Here is an 18,104-nt window from a genome sequence, read left to right on the forward strand (position 1 = left end):
TTTTTATTCTGTTTTCTGTTTTAGATTTATTTAGAGGGGGGTCTATTATTTTACTCACTTTAGAAAGTTATGTTCTGGCGCTTATAAAAAAAAAAGGTTCTCAGCTGGCTATTTGGTATGGCTCCTATAAACATGCCATACAAAATTCGTCGTTGATGTTCATTTACTGCATTAATTATCATCAAAAGCACACAGAATCTTTCAAACCATTTCACAGAAAAATATAGTACCAAACCACATTTTGTGTACCCAGCAAACAAGATGTACATTATTAACCAAACGAGAAATGGATACTATTATTGTTTAATTTAGAATATTAAGAAATCGCATAGAGTATACACTTTATTTTCATTACTACTAGCTAGAATGACAAGCACCGAAGTTCATATGAAATTTCCGCTACATGACATATTTAAGGGAATTGGCGGGTCTGAGAAAGTTCCGGTAGATATGAGATAAAAAAAATGACCTTATTAGCAGCCTATGTATGATGTGTCCCATCCCATGTCACTCTAGTAGATGGTACGTCTTTCACATGAGACCACAAAAATTTATTCACCATCTACGTTTATTGTTTGCCCATATGCTACTTCTTGGGTATAATTGAATTTCCCTCCATAGCCACAACAATTGATTAGTGGAAGCTCAAATCCTATAATATTAATGAAGCTTTCAATTAGTAACATTCATTTTAGGTAATTTGAGAATATGAATTGAAATAATTTTGATTTGTCTCATCGTATTTGTCAGGATTGTGAAAAAGATCTAATTTCTCAATATTTTAGGTAGTGAATTTAAGAAAAAACTTGTAGTGTTTTTTGAAACCGTATTTTAAAACTTATACTTATTTTTATCTCCTTTTATGATTTCTATTTTAATTATTTTTTTACCTTTATAGCTAACAATGGCTACTTTTTGCCCCCTAGGATAGTTCAAGTGGTACTAGGGACATATGAGTTAGGTAGGGGGGTCCAGAGATCAATTCCTGTTGGTGCAATTTATTTTTCCGATGTACAAAAAAAAAAAACAATGACTACTTTTTCTGTTTTTCATTTTAAAAAATTTCCTAATTAAATTTCATGAACACTGTTAATTTTTACTGGTACATCAGAAAGATAAATTATGTCCTCCAGGGATTGATTTTCGGATCTTTCTCTCCCCAATAATCATGTACCCCTATCGCATACCTCTTGAGCTAATATGAAAAATAGAAGCATATTTTATTAACTTAATATTGATAAAAAAACTTATAATCTAAATTCATTTCATTGTATTATATTTTTTCATATAATAAAATATTTAAAAATAAGAATGAAATTAAATTTTTTTTTTGAAAATGAAATGTAAATTATTAAAAAGGGATTGATTTTCGGATCTTTCTCTCCCCAATAATCATGTACCCCTATCGCATACCTCTTGAGCTAATATGAAAAATAGAAGCATAGTTGATTAACTTAATATTGATAAAAAAAACTTATAATCTTAATTCATTTCATTGTATTATATTTTTTCATATAATAAAATATTTAAAAATAAGAATGAAATTAATTTTTTTTTTGAAAATGAAATGTAAATTATTAAAAAAGAAGCTTGAGCCAATAGCAACTCAAGGCAAAATCAGGTACAAACTGATCATAACTCGAAATGCCCAAAGAACACCCTGATCTGAACAAAATAAACCCTCCACCATCCCACAGAATGAAATTTAAATATATAATCTGATGCCTAAAAGAGTATCTCAAAAACATTTAAATATAATCTTAGTTTTAGGAATAACCAAAAAGAGTATCTCATGATTAAGGGTAATTTAATTACCAAACAATTAATTAAGATACTTTTACAAGTATGGATATATCAAAGTCGGGATCATACTGATCATCTTAAAGAAGAAGAAAAACCACTCGTATGAAAATGATTATCGTCCACTCATGAATCTTAAATTTTAGGCTTAAATACTCTGGAATTGTACCCCGTACGAAAATAAATTCCTAAATTTTTTTTCCCGATTCTGGGTCCCTGAATTTTTTTTTAATCAAAATAGGTCCCTACGCGTATTTAAAGCTTAGGTGACTCTATTTTTGCATAGTCATTGTTTTCACGTGCTCTTTATTATTATTTTTAATTACACATGGCTTATTAAACCACTTGCATATTGATAAGTCAAAAAATACGCTTCCTTTCTCAAAAAAATTCCAACTTTCTCCTTCCATCATCCCTTGTCTCTCTGCTTTCATCTTTCTTTCTCCTGCAACTACTATCGTGCTGCCCACCTTGCCACCGCCCGAAAAATAAGAGCTGGAAAACACTCTCCTCATAGATCCGCGATTCTATCAACGTTGATAGTACCTCACTGTTCTGTTCCCATTCCTTCTAGGTTCTATCTTCCCCTCTTCTTTTTCTTCCAATTTTTCTTTCTGGGTGCCACCATGAGAGCCATATTTCATGTTCTGTCAACATGAGAGGATGAGGCTCAAAGCACAAAAAAGCTTCAACGTTGACATATTTAAAGATTTGTATTTTGTACCAGAGATTTATTTAGAATTTGGGTTTTGCTGATGAAGCCATACAATTTTGGATCTGGGTTTTGCTATTGAATTCATGCGATTTTGGATATGGGTTTTTGGATGGGTGGCTTTGGGTGGAGGATTTGGTCGTTGGGGGTGGCTTTAGTGTGGTTGGAGGGGATGGTTTCACAATGACCGTGGCAAACTCCATCTCCGAGGTGCTGGATTTGACGGTGGTGAAGTTCAGGATGCGATGGCTAATATATACGATGGTGGTCTCTGACTCTGTGTCTCTGTTTGCGTGTTGGAGGGTGAGTGGGTTTCTGGTTTCTGGGGTGGGGGTGGGGTGGGTTGCTGTGGTGGCCGACAGTCGGAGGTTGCTGAAGCAAACAAATCTGCAGGAGAATGTGGACCTGAGGAATTGGATTGAAGATGATCTGATTTGATTTCTTAGGGATTAGGGATAATTAGAGTTAGGGATTAAATTTAAAATTAAAATGTTTAATTTCGTTTTATTAATCCATGTGTAATTAAAAATAATATTAAAGGTCACGTGGAAACAATGACTATGCAAAAATAGAGTCATCTAAGCTTTAAACACGCATAGGGACCTATTTTGATTAAAAAAAATCAGGCACCCGGAATCAAAAAAAAATTTAGTGACTTTTTTTTTTCGTACGGGGTACAATTCCAGAGACCTTCAGAGTATTTAAACCTAAATTTTATCACATATTTATTGTATTTGACATAACTAGACTCGCATTGTAACACCCCACTTTTCGTTATTAGGTTATTTATTATTTTATCTTAATTATTATTATGCTATATGGTAATTTGATGAATTATGTGATTATAATTTAAATCTCATGTGATATAGAATAAGATTTAGATAAATAAGTTTGTTAGGTTTTTGTGTGAGTAATTGAGAGTGGGGCCATTAGTATGACTATTTAAGGGATATGAGTGAATTAGAAAGAGAGAAATCAGAATTTGAGAATTGGAGAAGTTAGCAGAGGAGAAGAAAAGAAGCGTGAAAGAGAGAAGGGGAGAAAAGAGAAGAAAAAACCTAGAATTTGATCTTCAAGAGGTAAGGGTTTGAATTTATCTTGTATAATTGTAGAATAACAGAGGTTGAGTTTAACATGAAGGAACCCTCATCTTTTTTGAAAATTCAGAACTGAGAGACTGTGTTGAGTGTTAACATGTGGTGAGAAAAATTGATTTTGAGCGAAATTGAGGTTCCGGGGAAAATTGGGTTCTGTTATGTTTTGCCCGCAGATACCCTAACAGTCTGTGTTGTAGAGAGCATAACTCTCTCTACAGAATTCTAAATTGAGTGAAACCAATTTTGTATGAAAGCTAACTCATAGGGCTATGTTGGGTAATATTTTCATAATTTTTCGATTGCTGGTTCAATACCAGAATCATTTGCAAGTTTATTCTGTTTCTGCCCGCAGACACCCTAGCAGCCTGTGTTATAGAGAGCATAACTCTCTCTACAGAATTCCGAATTGAGTGAAACCAATTTTGTATGAAAGCTAACTCATAGGGTTATATTGGGTAATATTATCATAATTTTTAGATTGCTGGTTCAATACCAGAATTATCTGCAAGTTCACTCTGTTTCTGCTCGCAGAAACCCTAACAGCCTGTGCTGTAGAGACCATAACTCTCTCTACAGAATTCCAAATTGGGTGAAACTAATTTTATATGAAAGCTAACGTATAAGGCTATGTTTGGTAAAATTTTCATAATTTTTGGACTGCTCATTTAGTACCAGGATTATATGCAAGTTTGCTATGTTTCTGCTTATTTCTGAGATTGATTCTGAAACTGATTCTAGTAATTGATATGAGACATTTGATGATTTTGTGTTGCTATTTTGTCAGTGGAATAGTGAATGATTTGATAATTGTATTGAAGTGTTATTTTGTGCAATTTTGGTGTGATTTCCGTTATGGAATTTGGTGAGAAAATATGTTATATATTTGGGGCTGGAGTGGTCTCAAAATTGCATGTTTTAATTTATGAGTTTTTGCACGAAATACACTTCATTTAGTCAAGAGGCAACGTGTCGGTTTTCATCGGAAAACTGAGGTTTGTCCCAGAACTGGCGTGGTTCTGGAAGTCTGGAGTGGACTTCATTGGTGGTTAACTGTCTGGAGTGGACGCGGTGATACCGCTAAGGTTAACAATTGGTACCACATGCATACATTAGAGTCTCACACACTAAGTTTCACGTTTTCAGTGGTTTTATGTGTTTGGTGATTTGTTGGTGAATTGTTTTGCTGTTGTGGTAAAGTCGAATTATTATTCTTCTTTAAGCTTATAATTTTTCGAAACATTAATAAGAATTGTGAAACTGTCTTGAGAGAAAATATTATAATCACTCAGATTTTAAAGTAAAGGTGAAGAGTTTATAAAGCAGGATTTGAATTGTTTACTTGCTCTTTGTTATGTTATATTTTATACAATGTAAGTTCTTACCCTTCTGTTGGAATGATGTTCTATGCGACATCGCTCAGGTACAGGAGGTAGAGATGTGGCTCATGAGGAGTAGCTTCGGAGAGTCTTAGCTTATGTTATTATTATTATTATTATTATAAAATAAGTGTCTTGCTCTGTAATGTAACACTGGTTAGATATTTTACGTTACTTTTACATTTATGTTGAGAGGATTTTATAATCTCTTCTTATGGAAGTTGTTGAATAATTTTCTAAATGATGGCGATGTCGTACTGTTGACGGCCGAAGTGCTTATGAAATTCAGTTCTGAGTATGATGAATTTTATTGGAATATCATGGAAGATAAACCTATTTAAATAAGTGATTTTATGCATCTTAGGATTATCTGACTGGTTTAGAAATTTCATTGGCAGGAATAATTCATTCTTTGAAAAGCATATGAACTTATAAATTTTCAAACACAATCAGTGTTAATTTTAATGAGTTTTCGTGAAGAAGTGTAATACTCCCTTAATATGTTTTTAAACTCTGATAAACGTTTTTAAATAAAACAATGGGAAAAAGGGGGTGTTACACGCATCATACGAACATGGTTTGATCAAAGATGTTCAAGAGTCATTGGGAGTGCTTCAAGAGTCACAACAAGATCAAGGATTAAAGACTCTGACCCAAAGACATTTCAGAGTCTAAGTATAAGTCCAAAGATCTATTGACAAAACCCTCTTGTGGGATGGTGCTAAGAGGCAGTGGCGAGGTATATCACGAGAAAGGAATGATCTATTGAATTTTGTTTTGTGCAGGGAATCAATTACATTATTTGGTTCAAAATCTTTAATTTATGTGATGGTTCATTGTAGGGGTCCTAGTATAGGCTTTTTTTTTTTGGTCAATCTGCAAGCAGGACCCTAGAATAATGTGATTTTAGTGCATAAATTTCTCAATAACCCATGTGAGGCACTTATGCACAAAAACGACACCATTTCGGAGTGTATTTGCGTTAAGAGTTTAATTTCTATGCACCGACGGTGTAAAGTTTTTTTACACCGTCAACCATTCAGATTTCAAGGATGTGAGAAAATCTCTCATTTTATTTAATTTCATTAATTGACGTGACACATTCTTAAAATCTGATTGGTTGACGGTGTAAAAAAACTTTACACCATCGGTGCATCAAAATTTTTCTCTCGTGTTAATACATGTTAACTCGAATATCTAAATTATTACAAGCATATTTTTACATGATCAATCTGTTTCCTTACATATAAAAATATATATTAAAATCTATCACAATCAAAAGATCCTGTTGATCACATAAGAAAACCATTGTGATAGGGTTGAATTACTAAGTAAGCCCACAAAATTAAGGCAGATAATTCATCAGAACAATGTTTTTTAGTACATAAGTTTCAAAAAAAAAAAGTGAAGAACTTATGAACAAAAAAGACATCATTCTAAGAAATAATCTTCATTAATGGTGCTTACTAGAATAATTTAAACCTATTACTAGAGTAAATTCAACAGTTTTTTTTGAAACTCGAACCTGATTTTTTTTAACCAACAAAAATATATCAAAATTTAACACATCAATAACCAGGATTTTTTTTTATTTAGATGGATCTCCCACTTCTAGTTCTAAATCAGTAGCTTTTAATCATTCTTTTTGGGGTTAATCCTCTAATTGGTCCCTGTGGTTGTGTGGCCGTCTGAAATTAGTCCCTCCCGTAAAATCTAAGTCCTCGTGTTTGGAAAGTGTGTGGAAATTAGTCCCTCCGGCGAGGACCTGCTACACACACTTTTTCAAACACGAGGACTTAGATTTTGCGGGAGGGACTAATTTCAGACGGCCACACAACCACAGGGACCAATTAGAGGATTAACCCTTCTTTTTGTGTAAGTTTGTTTAAATGTTTAAAATGGGGGGTTTTGATATGATTAAATAAGCATAATAATTTAAACTCATCCAAATTGCATCACCATAAGAATCAGAGAATCAAATAGCTCAAACAGTAAAAACAAATAGCAAAAATTTCATAAACAATCAGTAAATGTTTAGGAATTATAGAGATCCAGAATTATATAAACAAGGAGTGAATGAAGAGAGGAAAGTGAACTAGTGCTTCCTTCGTGTATGGGGTGTTATTTATAATTTTATATGCGGCAGATTCTAGCTAGGCCATTGCACATTGCTAGGTGCTTTTCTTTTATAAGTTGTTATTGGATTACTTTTTATGGCCTTCTTCATTCTAGGGTTGCTTCCCTTAACTTTAGTATAAATGAAAATTATTGACCAAAAGAAAAAGTATAAATAAATTGAATCTTTTTCCATATTCATCATGATATAATCAGAAAATTGAGATGCTGCTCCCACTTTGCTATGTTTTCTTAATTTCTTTTTTATTTGTTCTCCTACGTTACATTGATGATAAAGTTTTTCGATCTCTACAAGAGTGCAAGAGGCACAAACCAACAAAGAGAGAAAAATAAAGGAGAGAAAAAATGAGAAAGCAAAGGAATGAGAAAATGCGGTAGGTGAATGCATGTCAATGGAAATACTAACACCAGCTATAGCTTATATATAAAAAAAAAATTAATTAACACCAGGTATAATAGTAATAAAATCCTTAAAAGTATTGGGGTGATAAGTGATTGGTTTGTTTCTAAACTAGCGAAATACATCTCATAATCCTCAATATTGCCTCTAATAGACATTGGAAGCTTATTATCAATCAATTGAGTCTTTGATAGCATTTGTATGGAGATCATGTCATGGTGTATGTCCTTTCCCGAAGCATTTGCCATAAAGCCAAGATGATCTTGTCATGATGTATGTCTTATCAAAGTTAATCGATCTGGTTCAATGGGGTAAGTTCAAGAGATATTTGGTATGTCTCCGGTAAACATGCTATATACAATACATCGTTGGTGTTCATTTACTGCAGCAATTATCATCAAAAGCACAAAGAGTGCTTCAAACCATTTTATAGGGTAGTATAGTATCAAACTACATTTTATGTACCTAGCAAACAAGATGTACATTTTGAACCAAACGAGAAATGGATACTGCATTATTATTTCATTTAGAATATTAGAAAATCGCATAAAGGATACACTTTATTTTCATTACTACTAGAATAACAAGCACCGAAATGTTAGTTTATCTAATTTCTGCTGCATGACATATTCAAGGGAATGGGTGGGTCTGAGAAAGCACCGGTAGATATGAGATCAAAGACGACCTTATTAGGAGCCTCTGTAAAATGTGTCCCATCCAATATCACTCTAGTAGATGGTCTTTCACATCCCACAAAAATTTCTTCACCATCAATGTTTTTTGTTTGCCCACCACATCCTACTCCTGGGGTATAATTGTATTTCCCTCCATAGCCACAACAATTAATTAGTGGAAGCTCAAATCCTACAATATTAATGAAGCTTTCAATTAGTAACATTCATTTTAGGTAAGTTTGAAAAAATATGAATTGGAATAATTTTGATTTGTCTCACCGTATTTCTCAAGATTGCGAAAAAGATCTAACTTAGAAGAGTAGATATCTACATATGTAATTGCAGCGAGAGGAAGCTTTATGTGGAGTTGAGCTAATGCTTCCTTCAATTTCTGGTTGAAATATTCTACTACTTCATTATATTGTGTTGCACAACCGTAACGATCTCTTTCAGCTTTAGGAAAACTTGTCAATATAGCAGGGAAACATCCAATTGGTCCTGTGTTGTGTATCCAAAATGATCTTGCCCCCAAATCATATATGAGCTTGATCACCATGTTTCATTCATTTTGAACAATAAGTTAATAAATCAACTAACAATAAATTTTAGGCTGAGTATTTAAATAGTTAATTGTGTTAATTACTCCTTAAATAACTAAAATTAAAGTTTGGAAAGTTATAAATATGTTTTTTTAAGTCTTTAAATATTTTGGAGAATAATGTTTTGTTCATCCTTTAAATAAACTTACACCAGGAGAAATACAAAAAGAAAAGAATAAATGAGAAACATGAAGAATAATGTGATATAAAAAGAAGAGAGAGAAGAAGGAGAAAGTGATGAGTACTAGAAATCTATATATATATATATATATATATATATATATATATATATATATATATATATATGTAAAGCACACTTGAACTTTTGCATTGATTACTTTACCTTTGTTACATTTTATAATTAAATACAAAACTAAAAAAAACATCTACTTTATCATTTATTATATTAATTAATATTTGTTAAACTTTTCAATTTCCCATATTTTAAAATAATTTTTAATATTAATTAAATATTAATTATTAATTATAACTTGAGGACGAAATTTTAATAATATTAATAATTTAAATTGACTACCTTTATATTAATAAAAATCTATATATATATATGTAAAGCACACTTGAGTTTTTGCTTATGTATTTAATGCTAAACTCAAGTGTGAACTATTAATGATTAACTTTTGAGTTTCTTATAAAAACATAATTGGCTAAGTATTCGTTAAAAATAGATAGAATCTTAATTATTGATAATAAATTGAGAAAAAAATTTAAAAAGTTTTAAAATAAAACAAAGAAATATATTTATATGCAAACAATATTAAGAATTTAGATTAATTAACCGTAAAAATAAAATTTATTAATAAATCATTAAAAAAATTGTTTTAAAATTTAAAAATGTATGTTTAAAGTATATACTAATAATTATATCATGTGCGGGTGTATTATTTGAAAAAATCGAATATTCCGTTTGATCTTCTTTGATGAATAATTGTTTGTTCACACCTCAAAATTAGGTGGAAAAAGGTGGAGGATAAGACAGATATATAGGAAGAAAAGAAAAAGTAAGAGAGGGAAAATATAAGATGTTATAGATGATAAGAGAAGAGATATAAAAATAAAAATATGTGGAAATGAAGTGTATAAAAAGAGGTGTGAATATACCATTGTTGATTTACTAAATAAAATTTTATGATATTAAAATTATAACTTATTATTTGAGTTAAAATATTTCAACTTCACTTAATGATTTTTAAGAGCATTGTACGAAATAATCAAATTTTCTTTGTAAAATATATATTAAACAATAGATCAAATATATAATTAATCAATAAAATTAAAAACTGAAAAAATTTGTATTGTCAAAATTAAAACTATTCAACTATCTACATTATATAACAACATTCATAAACTTAAAATTTATTGAAGTTTTTCATTTCACAAATATTAAAATCTTTAAAAAAATATAATATTTATTGAAATAATTTAGATAACACAATTTTAAAATTTTAAAAATTCGATTTATAGGTGAAAGAGACTTGAGTATTACATTAAATTCATTAAACCATAAAATTCTCATACCTTTGTATTAAAGTACATTAATGAATAATAATTTTTCTTTGTAAAAAATATATTACAAATAATTAATAACAACATTCATCAACTTAAAATTTACTTTTTTATAAAACAATTGAAAATTTTCTTAATTTTATCTATTTATATATAATGTTAAAAAATATTGTAAGTAAACCCGTGCAACGCACGGGTATAATATCTAGTTTATAGTAAAAATAACTTTGTCATTTATAACTAATTGTAAAAAAATTTAAATTCTTATATGTTAAAATTAAAATTATTATTTTAATTTTAATTATTAATCATAAGTTGATGAATTTTAAAAATTAACCAATAAAACTTATTACTACTTTTTATGTATAAATGATAAATTAAATACTAAATTTTTTTTAATGTAAATACTAAAGTTAGATATCATGTTAATAAGTTATATATATATATATATATAACATAATATTTGACTTGTGGCAAGATTAATTAATTTTCATTTTCATTTCAATTAATTATCAACCTAAGGTTGAAAAAAAATAAAAGATACAAAAATAGCACAAACTAATATCTTTTAAATAAGATAAACATGTTAGATACTGAAATTAGTTAATGGTTGAATGCTTTTTGTTAATATATATTTTGAAATTTACTTTTAAAATATGAAATGATTTTGTATGTTGTTTAAATTAACTATAATGTGGTTACGTGTTATTTTAAAAAAATATGTTTCGTTCAAAAAAAATTAAATTTACTTGTGATTTTTCTTAAAATGATAATAATAAATTATTGATGAATATTTTATGTTATTAACTTTATTAACTATTAATTGTCAACTTTTCAGTTTCTTACACAAAAGAATAATTTATTAAGTAGTTTATAACAATAGTTTGAATATTAGCTATCAATCATAAATTGTGGGAAGAATAAAGAAATATATTTATATGTAGAAAATACTAATAATTTAAATTAAATAATAGTCTAGACAAAATGAACACTCGATAAAAATAGTTTAAAAATTAAATAAATGTCTCTATAAGATATTTACTATTAAATATATCACATGCGTGTATTATTTGAAAAATACTTTCAAATGTGTTTTTTGACCTATTATATAGTAGTAAAAATATTTTCTCAAGTTTTCTTATGTTATTAAAAATATTTTCCTTTTCAAAACAATTTAGGGTTAATTGTCAAATTAGTCTCTGAGTTTGTAAGCGTGTTTGATTTTAGTCCCTCTGAGGATAAATGACGTTTAGTGGCAGTCAAAAACTACCAGTAATTGTAAAAATGACTACCACTAAATGTAATTTTTCTTCAAAGAGACTAAAATCAAACTTGCTTACAAACTCAGTGACTAATTTGATCATTAACCAAAAAATTTATTAAATTTGAGTAATATCATTTATTTACATAAAGAGAACTCTAATACAAGAATTTTAATGCATAAAAAAACTCTAATACTCTCTATTTATATGTCTAAACACGATATTTTTTTATTATATTTATATTTTAGAAATATTTTAATATTTGTTATTTATAATTCTATATAATTACTCAATAGTAATTTTCATATAATATTAAAAAATATTGTAAATAAACTCGTGCAACGCACGGGTATAATATCTAGTGACATGTAAGAAAAAGTAAAGTGTGGATGAGTCAATACTCCATTTTAAAATGACTAATTTGCTTTTGATTCATAAATATATTAAAAGAGTATTGAACTACGTTGATATTCTCTACGAAAGTCTTGATTATATCCGGTACAGAATGATGGACATCTAGAATAGTTATGTTGCCGTAAAAAAAACCAATAGTAATATCATTTTGACCAATATCAAATGTGTATAAAGCTCTAGAAAAATATTCTTCTTTGGGCATCAATGTTGCAAACAAGCCACCTAAGGACGAAAATTAAAATAAAATTAAAACATGCAAACTCTTGTTATTAATGAAGCTTAAAATTACCGGCTTTAATAGAGATCAATGAATATAAATTCTTAAGTACTAACCTTGTTCTCTTATGAATTGTGATCTGGATTTGAACTGTTGGAATTGAACGTACTGAAGTCCAAGGAAGAAAGGACTAGATCTACCATTAGGTATAACACTTGCGGGGAGTCTAATTGTTGATGATAATGTTGCAAAGCTCTCACCGTGAGAGTAGTTGGCACCCAAAGAGTTAAGATACGCACTGAGATATGGAACATCAAAATTTTATGCTGTAATTATGAATAGATTTAGTAAATTGCAAGTTTTAACAAAGAAGAAGCTAGAGGATTAGAAATCAAAAGAAAACAGGCATTTCATGTACATAAAAAATTTCACAACATCCTTCTAACATATCATTTAACGACGGTTTCAAATCAGGACTAAAATTAGTGGATGTTAACAACTGCCTCTAATTGATATGTCAGAACAATGTGTCTTCTTGTCATTACTCTAAATTTTTTAATAGACTACAAAATTCATTCATTGCCAGAACCCGGATACAAAATATCGGATAAAGAGGGAGAGTGAAATAAAATTAGAAATAGAACAAAAGAATACTTGCAAATAGGAAGAAAGCAAGCATCAGAGAAAAGAAAAAAACGTACAAAAATATCTTTTCCAAAGCCTATTCATCCGTCCTTTAAAGGAAGCATTGCTCCTTTCATTACTCATCAGATTGAAATTCATCATAGGCACCTTCCAAAGCACTACATTCCATCAAGTACTAAGCTGGCCCGATAATAGAACACAATAGAATCAGATTTGTGCAATGCACACGGGTTTGACAGCCATTCATACATTGAGCTTTTAAATCTCCTTGTCTTTGCCGAAATCCAAATCCAAGCCCTCCATTGGGATAGTTCCGGCAAGTTTACAGCCTCCAAAGGAAATTGCCCACAACTCTTTCTTCTGATTTTTTAAATCATAAAGGAAATAGCTTGAAAAGCAACGTACAAAATGCATGCATGTTACCTATGAAATCAAGGATGATTCGGCCATCAGAGAACCTTCCGGCAGGTCTTCCAAAATATGTATCTCCATGTGGTGGTCCTGGCGGTAGAAAAGCTGCAGCGAAGCCTCCGGTATTCGAGTTTGAGGCACCGAAGTTAAAGATGGCAGGAAAATCACAAGCTTTGGTAGCACTGGAAAATACTACAACAGGGTTTAGAAGTGCTGTAAAAAAAGTACAAAAAGAAAGATCTGACTACTTAGAAACTCCATTAGCATTAGGGACATGCAATGAATGAATATAATATTCTGCTAATTAATCACAAAGGATTGGAATTGTTCCTTTATATATAAAAGCATGACACATAAGCTGGCTTATTTGGACATTAATTAAATTAGACCATGGGAGGTTATGACAGCGTGGGAAGAAGGGAAACAACAAAGATTGGATTGGGCGGTTTTAATTCTGTTTCTGTTTTAGATTTATTTAGAGGGGGGTCTATTATTTTACTAACTTGAGAGAGTTATGATCTCAAGCTGGCTATTTGGTATGTATCCAGGATATTTTTTTGAGGGCCGAAATATATAAAAAAAAAGTTGTCAATGAATGGATATTATATAAACTTCAAATAATACAAAATTCATTTAAATACAACTTTTCGCTCTTTCATAGTATTAAATTTATTTATCATTGTATCAACTATGATTTTTTCAACAATTTCTCTCAATATATAATTAATAAATGTTAGAAGTCCCACATTGGTTAGAGATAGAGCATAGATAGCCTCTATAAGGGTAGTGCAAACCTCAACTCTTGAGCTAGCTTTTGTGGTTGAGTATATGCCTCCCAATTTCTAATATGGTATCAGAGCCTATCTTAGATCCATTTGTTGTTTGTTGTGGAGACTTCCCATATTTGGGGCACCCGTTGTTGTTGTTCCCACGTTCCAGGTTGTTCAGTCCTGGACGTGAGGGGGTGTGTTAGAAGTCCCACATTGGCTAGAGATAGAGCATAGATAACCTTTATAAGGGTAGTGCAAACCTCAACTCTTGAGCTAGCTTTTGTGGTTGAGTATAGGCCTCCCAATTTCTAATAATAAATTTCTGAGAATGTCATCTTTAATCTGTTACGAAGCCGAGTCTTAACAACTTTTATTGTAGAAAAATATCGCTCTGTTTCTGACATAGGGGATCTTGGTATCACTAGCATTGATTCAAATTGTACTCGTCTCTTAGAACAAGATGGCAGTACCTTGGCAGATGGTGTTACCAAATTATGTGAAGGGAGGATCTTACATGATTCTGACTTCTGTATTCCAAGAAAGAGAGGTTATACTAGGAAATTTGCTAGTAGAGGAAGGAAAAAGAAAGAATTTGTTGTTTTGATTGCAGGGGAATCAAGCTCGTCGGAGTTGTTGGAGATTACTCTTGATAATCCATTGATTTTGCCGGAGGCTCGTGGCTCCATTAGCGTCATAACAAGAGCGGGACAAGCTTATTTGATGGGGAAACATTTGGGTATTGCTTGTTTAGAGGTGGAGGTTTTTTAAATGATTCGTGTGGTTCAAAGGCAAAGGTTATTAAATGATTCGTTAAACAAAGCTGATCTTACGGATCCAGTTTATTTGGTCTCAATGTCTTGGGTTCGGCTTTGATTGTGGAATTTGTTATCTCTTGTTGGAAGGCGTTGTTTGTCCTTGGGTTTTTCCTCTAGTTAGGATTGTGATTTTGGTGATTTTGGGAGCATTTTTACCCGTTCTTTTGGTTTTTGTCTTCGGGTGAGTTGGATTTTGTGTTTGGTTTTGTTGTTGTTGGTGGTTTTGGTTGAGTTTCTTTTGGGTTTGCTTGTTATCTGGGTGTTTTTACAATCTCTTGGTAGATTGTGTAATCTTCTTTTATCATCAATATACTACTTTTTGCTTTCAAAAAAAAGGAAAATATCGCTCTGTAGATGTTATTGGAACCGGAAGTGTCAAATATCAACAAGTGATCTCCGATTTCAACTAAAGTTTGGTAAAAATTGGATAAACTAGTCAATTATCCTAGATTTAGATCTCGGGAGAAATCTGAATGATAAGTTTTGGCTAAAATGAGAAATTCTTTTTTTCCATCTCATAAAAATAATCTAAGGGGCATTAAATCTTCTATTTAATTAAGATAGTTGCAAATCAATTGCAAAATAAAATATATTTATTCTATAATGATGCTCCATATCTCCATCTTATTTCTTATGATGACTATTACCCACAAACTAAGAGGCTTTTATGTCAGAAACTTCAACTTGATGAATATCACATAATATTATAACACTCTCCAATAGTTGATTACTTGCTTCTAATTATTATCTCTCGATTCTTGAAGAAAATTTTTAGTTGTTGAAATAAGATTTGAAATATTAAATATATTTTAAGAACGTCGTTGTAAGGGCTGATAAAGAGTATAACTGATTTTTGATATTTCTATCATCACATCACATATAAAATAAAAACAAATTCAAAACTCATCAATTTACGGGAACAAAACTTAGCGGGAGCCCAAGTCTAGGACTTCAAAAAAATGTCAATATAACAGGGAGACATCCAATTGGTCCTGTATTGTGTATCCAAAATGATCTAGCCCCCAAATCATATATGAGCTTGATCACCAGGTTTCATTCATTTAGAACAAGAAGTTAATACGTCAGCTAACAAGAAATTTTAGATTGAGTATATAAATAGCTAACTCCAAAAAATGATTGCGTTAATTGTGTTAATTACTCCTTTAATAACTAAAATTATATATGTGAAAATTGTAAATATATTTTTCAATTAGTTTTTAAATATTTTGAAAATTATGTTCTGTTCACCTCTTAAATACACTTACCTTAAGAGAAATACAAAAAAGAGAAGAATAAATGAGAAATATGGAGAATAATGTGATAGAAAAAGAAAAGAAAGAAAGAAAGTGAAAGTAAGAGCATTTACATCAGGAGTTGCTTATAGAAAAGAAACTATATGAGCAACACACCTTCCCATTTTAGAGCAACTCTACTTTGCCATGTCAGGTTACCAGTTGTTTACTGCAGCAACTTTGGTTGAGAGTTGCTAATGTGAGTCCCTATTTTTTGTGTTTTTAATATAATAATAAAGTAGAGAAATATATAAAAAGTAAGGTAGATTGTGAGGTCCATTTGAGAACTGTTTTAGAGTTGTTGGGTTTAAGTAAAAAATCAGTAAAATTGTTTAAAGGTATGTAAATGATGTGTCGTTACGGAAAATTGTGAATAATAATATAATTTAAATTAACAACTCTAATGAGTTTTATGGATGATGATGCTCTAATGGGTACTAGAAATGTTTAAAGTGTGAATGAGTCTATCCTCTATTTTGAAAGGACTAACTTGCATATTGATTTATAAATATATATATATCAAAAGAGTGTTGAACTACCTTGAGATCCACTAAGAAAGTCTTAATTATGTCCGGTATAAAATGATAAACTTCTTGTATAGTTATGTCGTCGTCCAATAAGCGAGCATTGATATCATTTTGACCAATATCAAATGTGTATAAAGCTCTAGAAAAATATTCTTCTTTGGGCATCAATGTTGCAAACAAGCCACCTAAGGACAAAAATTAGAATAAAAGTAATACATGCAAAACCTTGTAATTAATGAAGCTTAAAATTACCGACTAGCATAAATCAATGAATATAGATTCTTAAGTACTAACCTTGTTCTCTTATGAATTGTGTCCTGGCTATGAACTGTTGGAATTGAAGGTATTGAAGGCCAAGGAAGAAAGGGCTAAATGTACATTGAGGTACAACACTGTCTGGGAGTTTAATTGTTGCTGATGCTGTTGCAAAGCTCGCACCGTGAGAGTAGTTGGCACCCAAAGAGTCAAGATATGCACTAAGATATGGAAGTTCAAAATTTTGTGTTGTAATTATGAATCAAAGTTATATTTAAATGAAAAATCTAGAGGATTCGACATGTAAATTAAATGAAAAAGTTTCATGTTCATACAATATTTCTCAACTTCCTTCCAACATATCATTTAGCGGCGGTAACGGTTAACAACCGCCTCTAAATGATATATCGTAAGATTAATATTACGCCGGCCTATCAGTACTATAAATAATCAAATCATAAAGGAAAATAGTAGAAAAAGAATGGAATGCATGCATGTTACCTATAAAATCAAGGATGATTCGGCCATCCGAAAACCTTCCGGCAGGTCTTCCAAAATAAGTGTCTCCATTTGGTCGTCTTTGTTGTTGAAAGGCAGCAGAGTAGCCTCCAGGATCCGAGTTTGAGGCACCAAAGTTAAAAATGGCAGGAAAGTCGCAAGCTTTGGTAGTACTGGCCAATACTTCAGCAGGGTTGATCAGAAGTGTTGTAAAAAGAAGCACAGAAAGTGAGATGTGATGACTTACAAACTCAATTAGCATTCGGGACATGAAATGAATGAATATAATGTTCTGTTAAGCACAAAGGACTATATTCATAAAAGTAATACCCACAAGGTATGCGTAGAGTATATTTTCTACAACCTTTAATATACTTATAAATCATAACATTTTGACGTATGTCATGTAGAATATTGTTAATTCTTGGATACACAAATGGTGCTAACTGCTAAGGACAATGCTAGCTGGTGTGCATGGACAGCCTGGTCTTGGTGCATATATAAGGCTCCATATATAATTCATTTGAATAATATTGCATGCTAATGGCAGGTATTTTTAAAGACAGAGTACACCGCGAAAAGGGTACTAAACTAGCTATTTACCAATCAAATCATGATGATTATGTTTGAAATGTTATTTCTGTTAGTTTAAAATTTATTTGAGTAGCTTAAAAATTATT

The 18,104-nt window shown here is 30.8% G+C and overlaps 1 protein-coding gene and 1 pseudogene across 1 annotated transcript; both read right to left on the reverse strand.

Annotated features, from left to right (window-relative positions):
- Nucleotides 1-8,128: 8,128 nt before the first annotated feature.
- LOC130719887 (GDSL esterase/lipase ENOD8-like) lies at nt 8,129-14,723 on the reverse strand (annotated as a pseudogene).
- Nucleotides 14,724-15,803: 1,080 nt separating this feature from the next.
- On the reverse strand, nt 15,804-17,686 carry LOC130719888 (GDSL esterase/lipase ENOD8-like). The gene is made up of 4 exons (XM_057570485.1): nt 17,428-17,686; nt 16,966-17,175; nt 16,684-16,856; nt 15,804-15,890 (listed from the first exon to the last, which is right to left on the reverse strand). The coding sequence occupies exons 1-4, from the start codon at nt 17,684-17,686 to the stop codon at nt 15,804-15,806; spliced, it is 729 nt and encodes a 242-aa protein (XP_057426468.1).
- Between the last annotated feature and the right edge of the window lie 418 nt (nt 17,687-18,104).

The sequence above is a fragment of the Lotus japonicus genome, chromosome 5 (genome assembly GCF_012489685.1).
Source record: "Lotus japonicus ecotype B-129 chromosome 5, LjGifu_v1.2".
Classification (NCBI taxonomy): Eukaryota; Viridiplantae; Streptophyta; class Magnoliopsida; order Fabales; family Fabaceae; genus Lotus; species Lotus japonicus.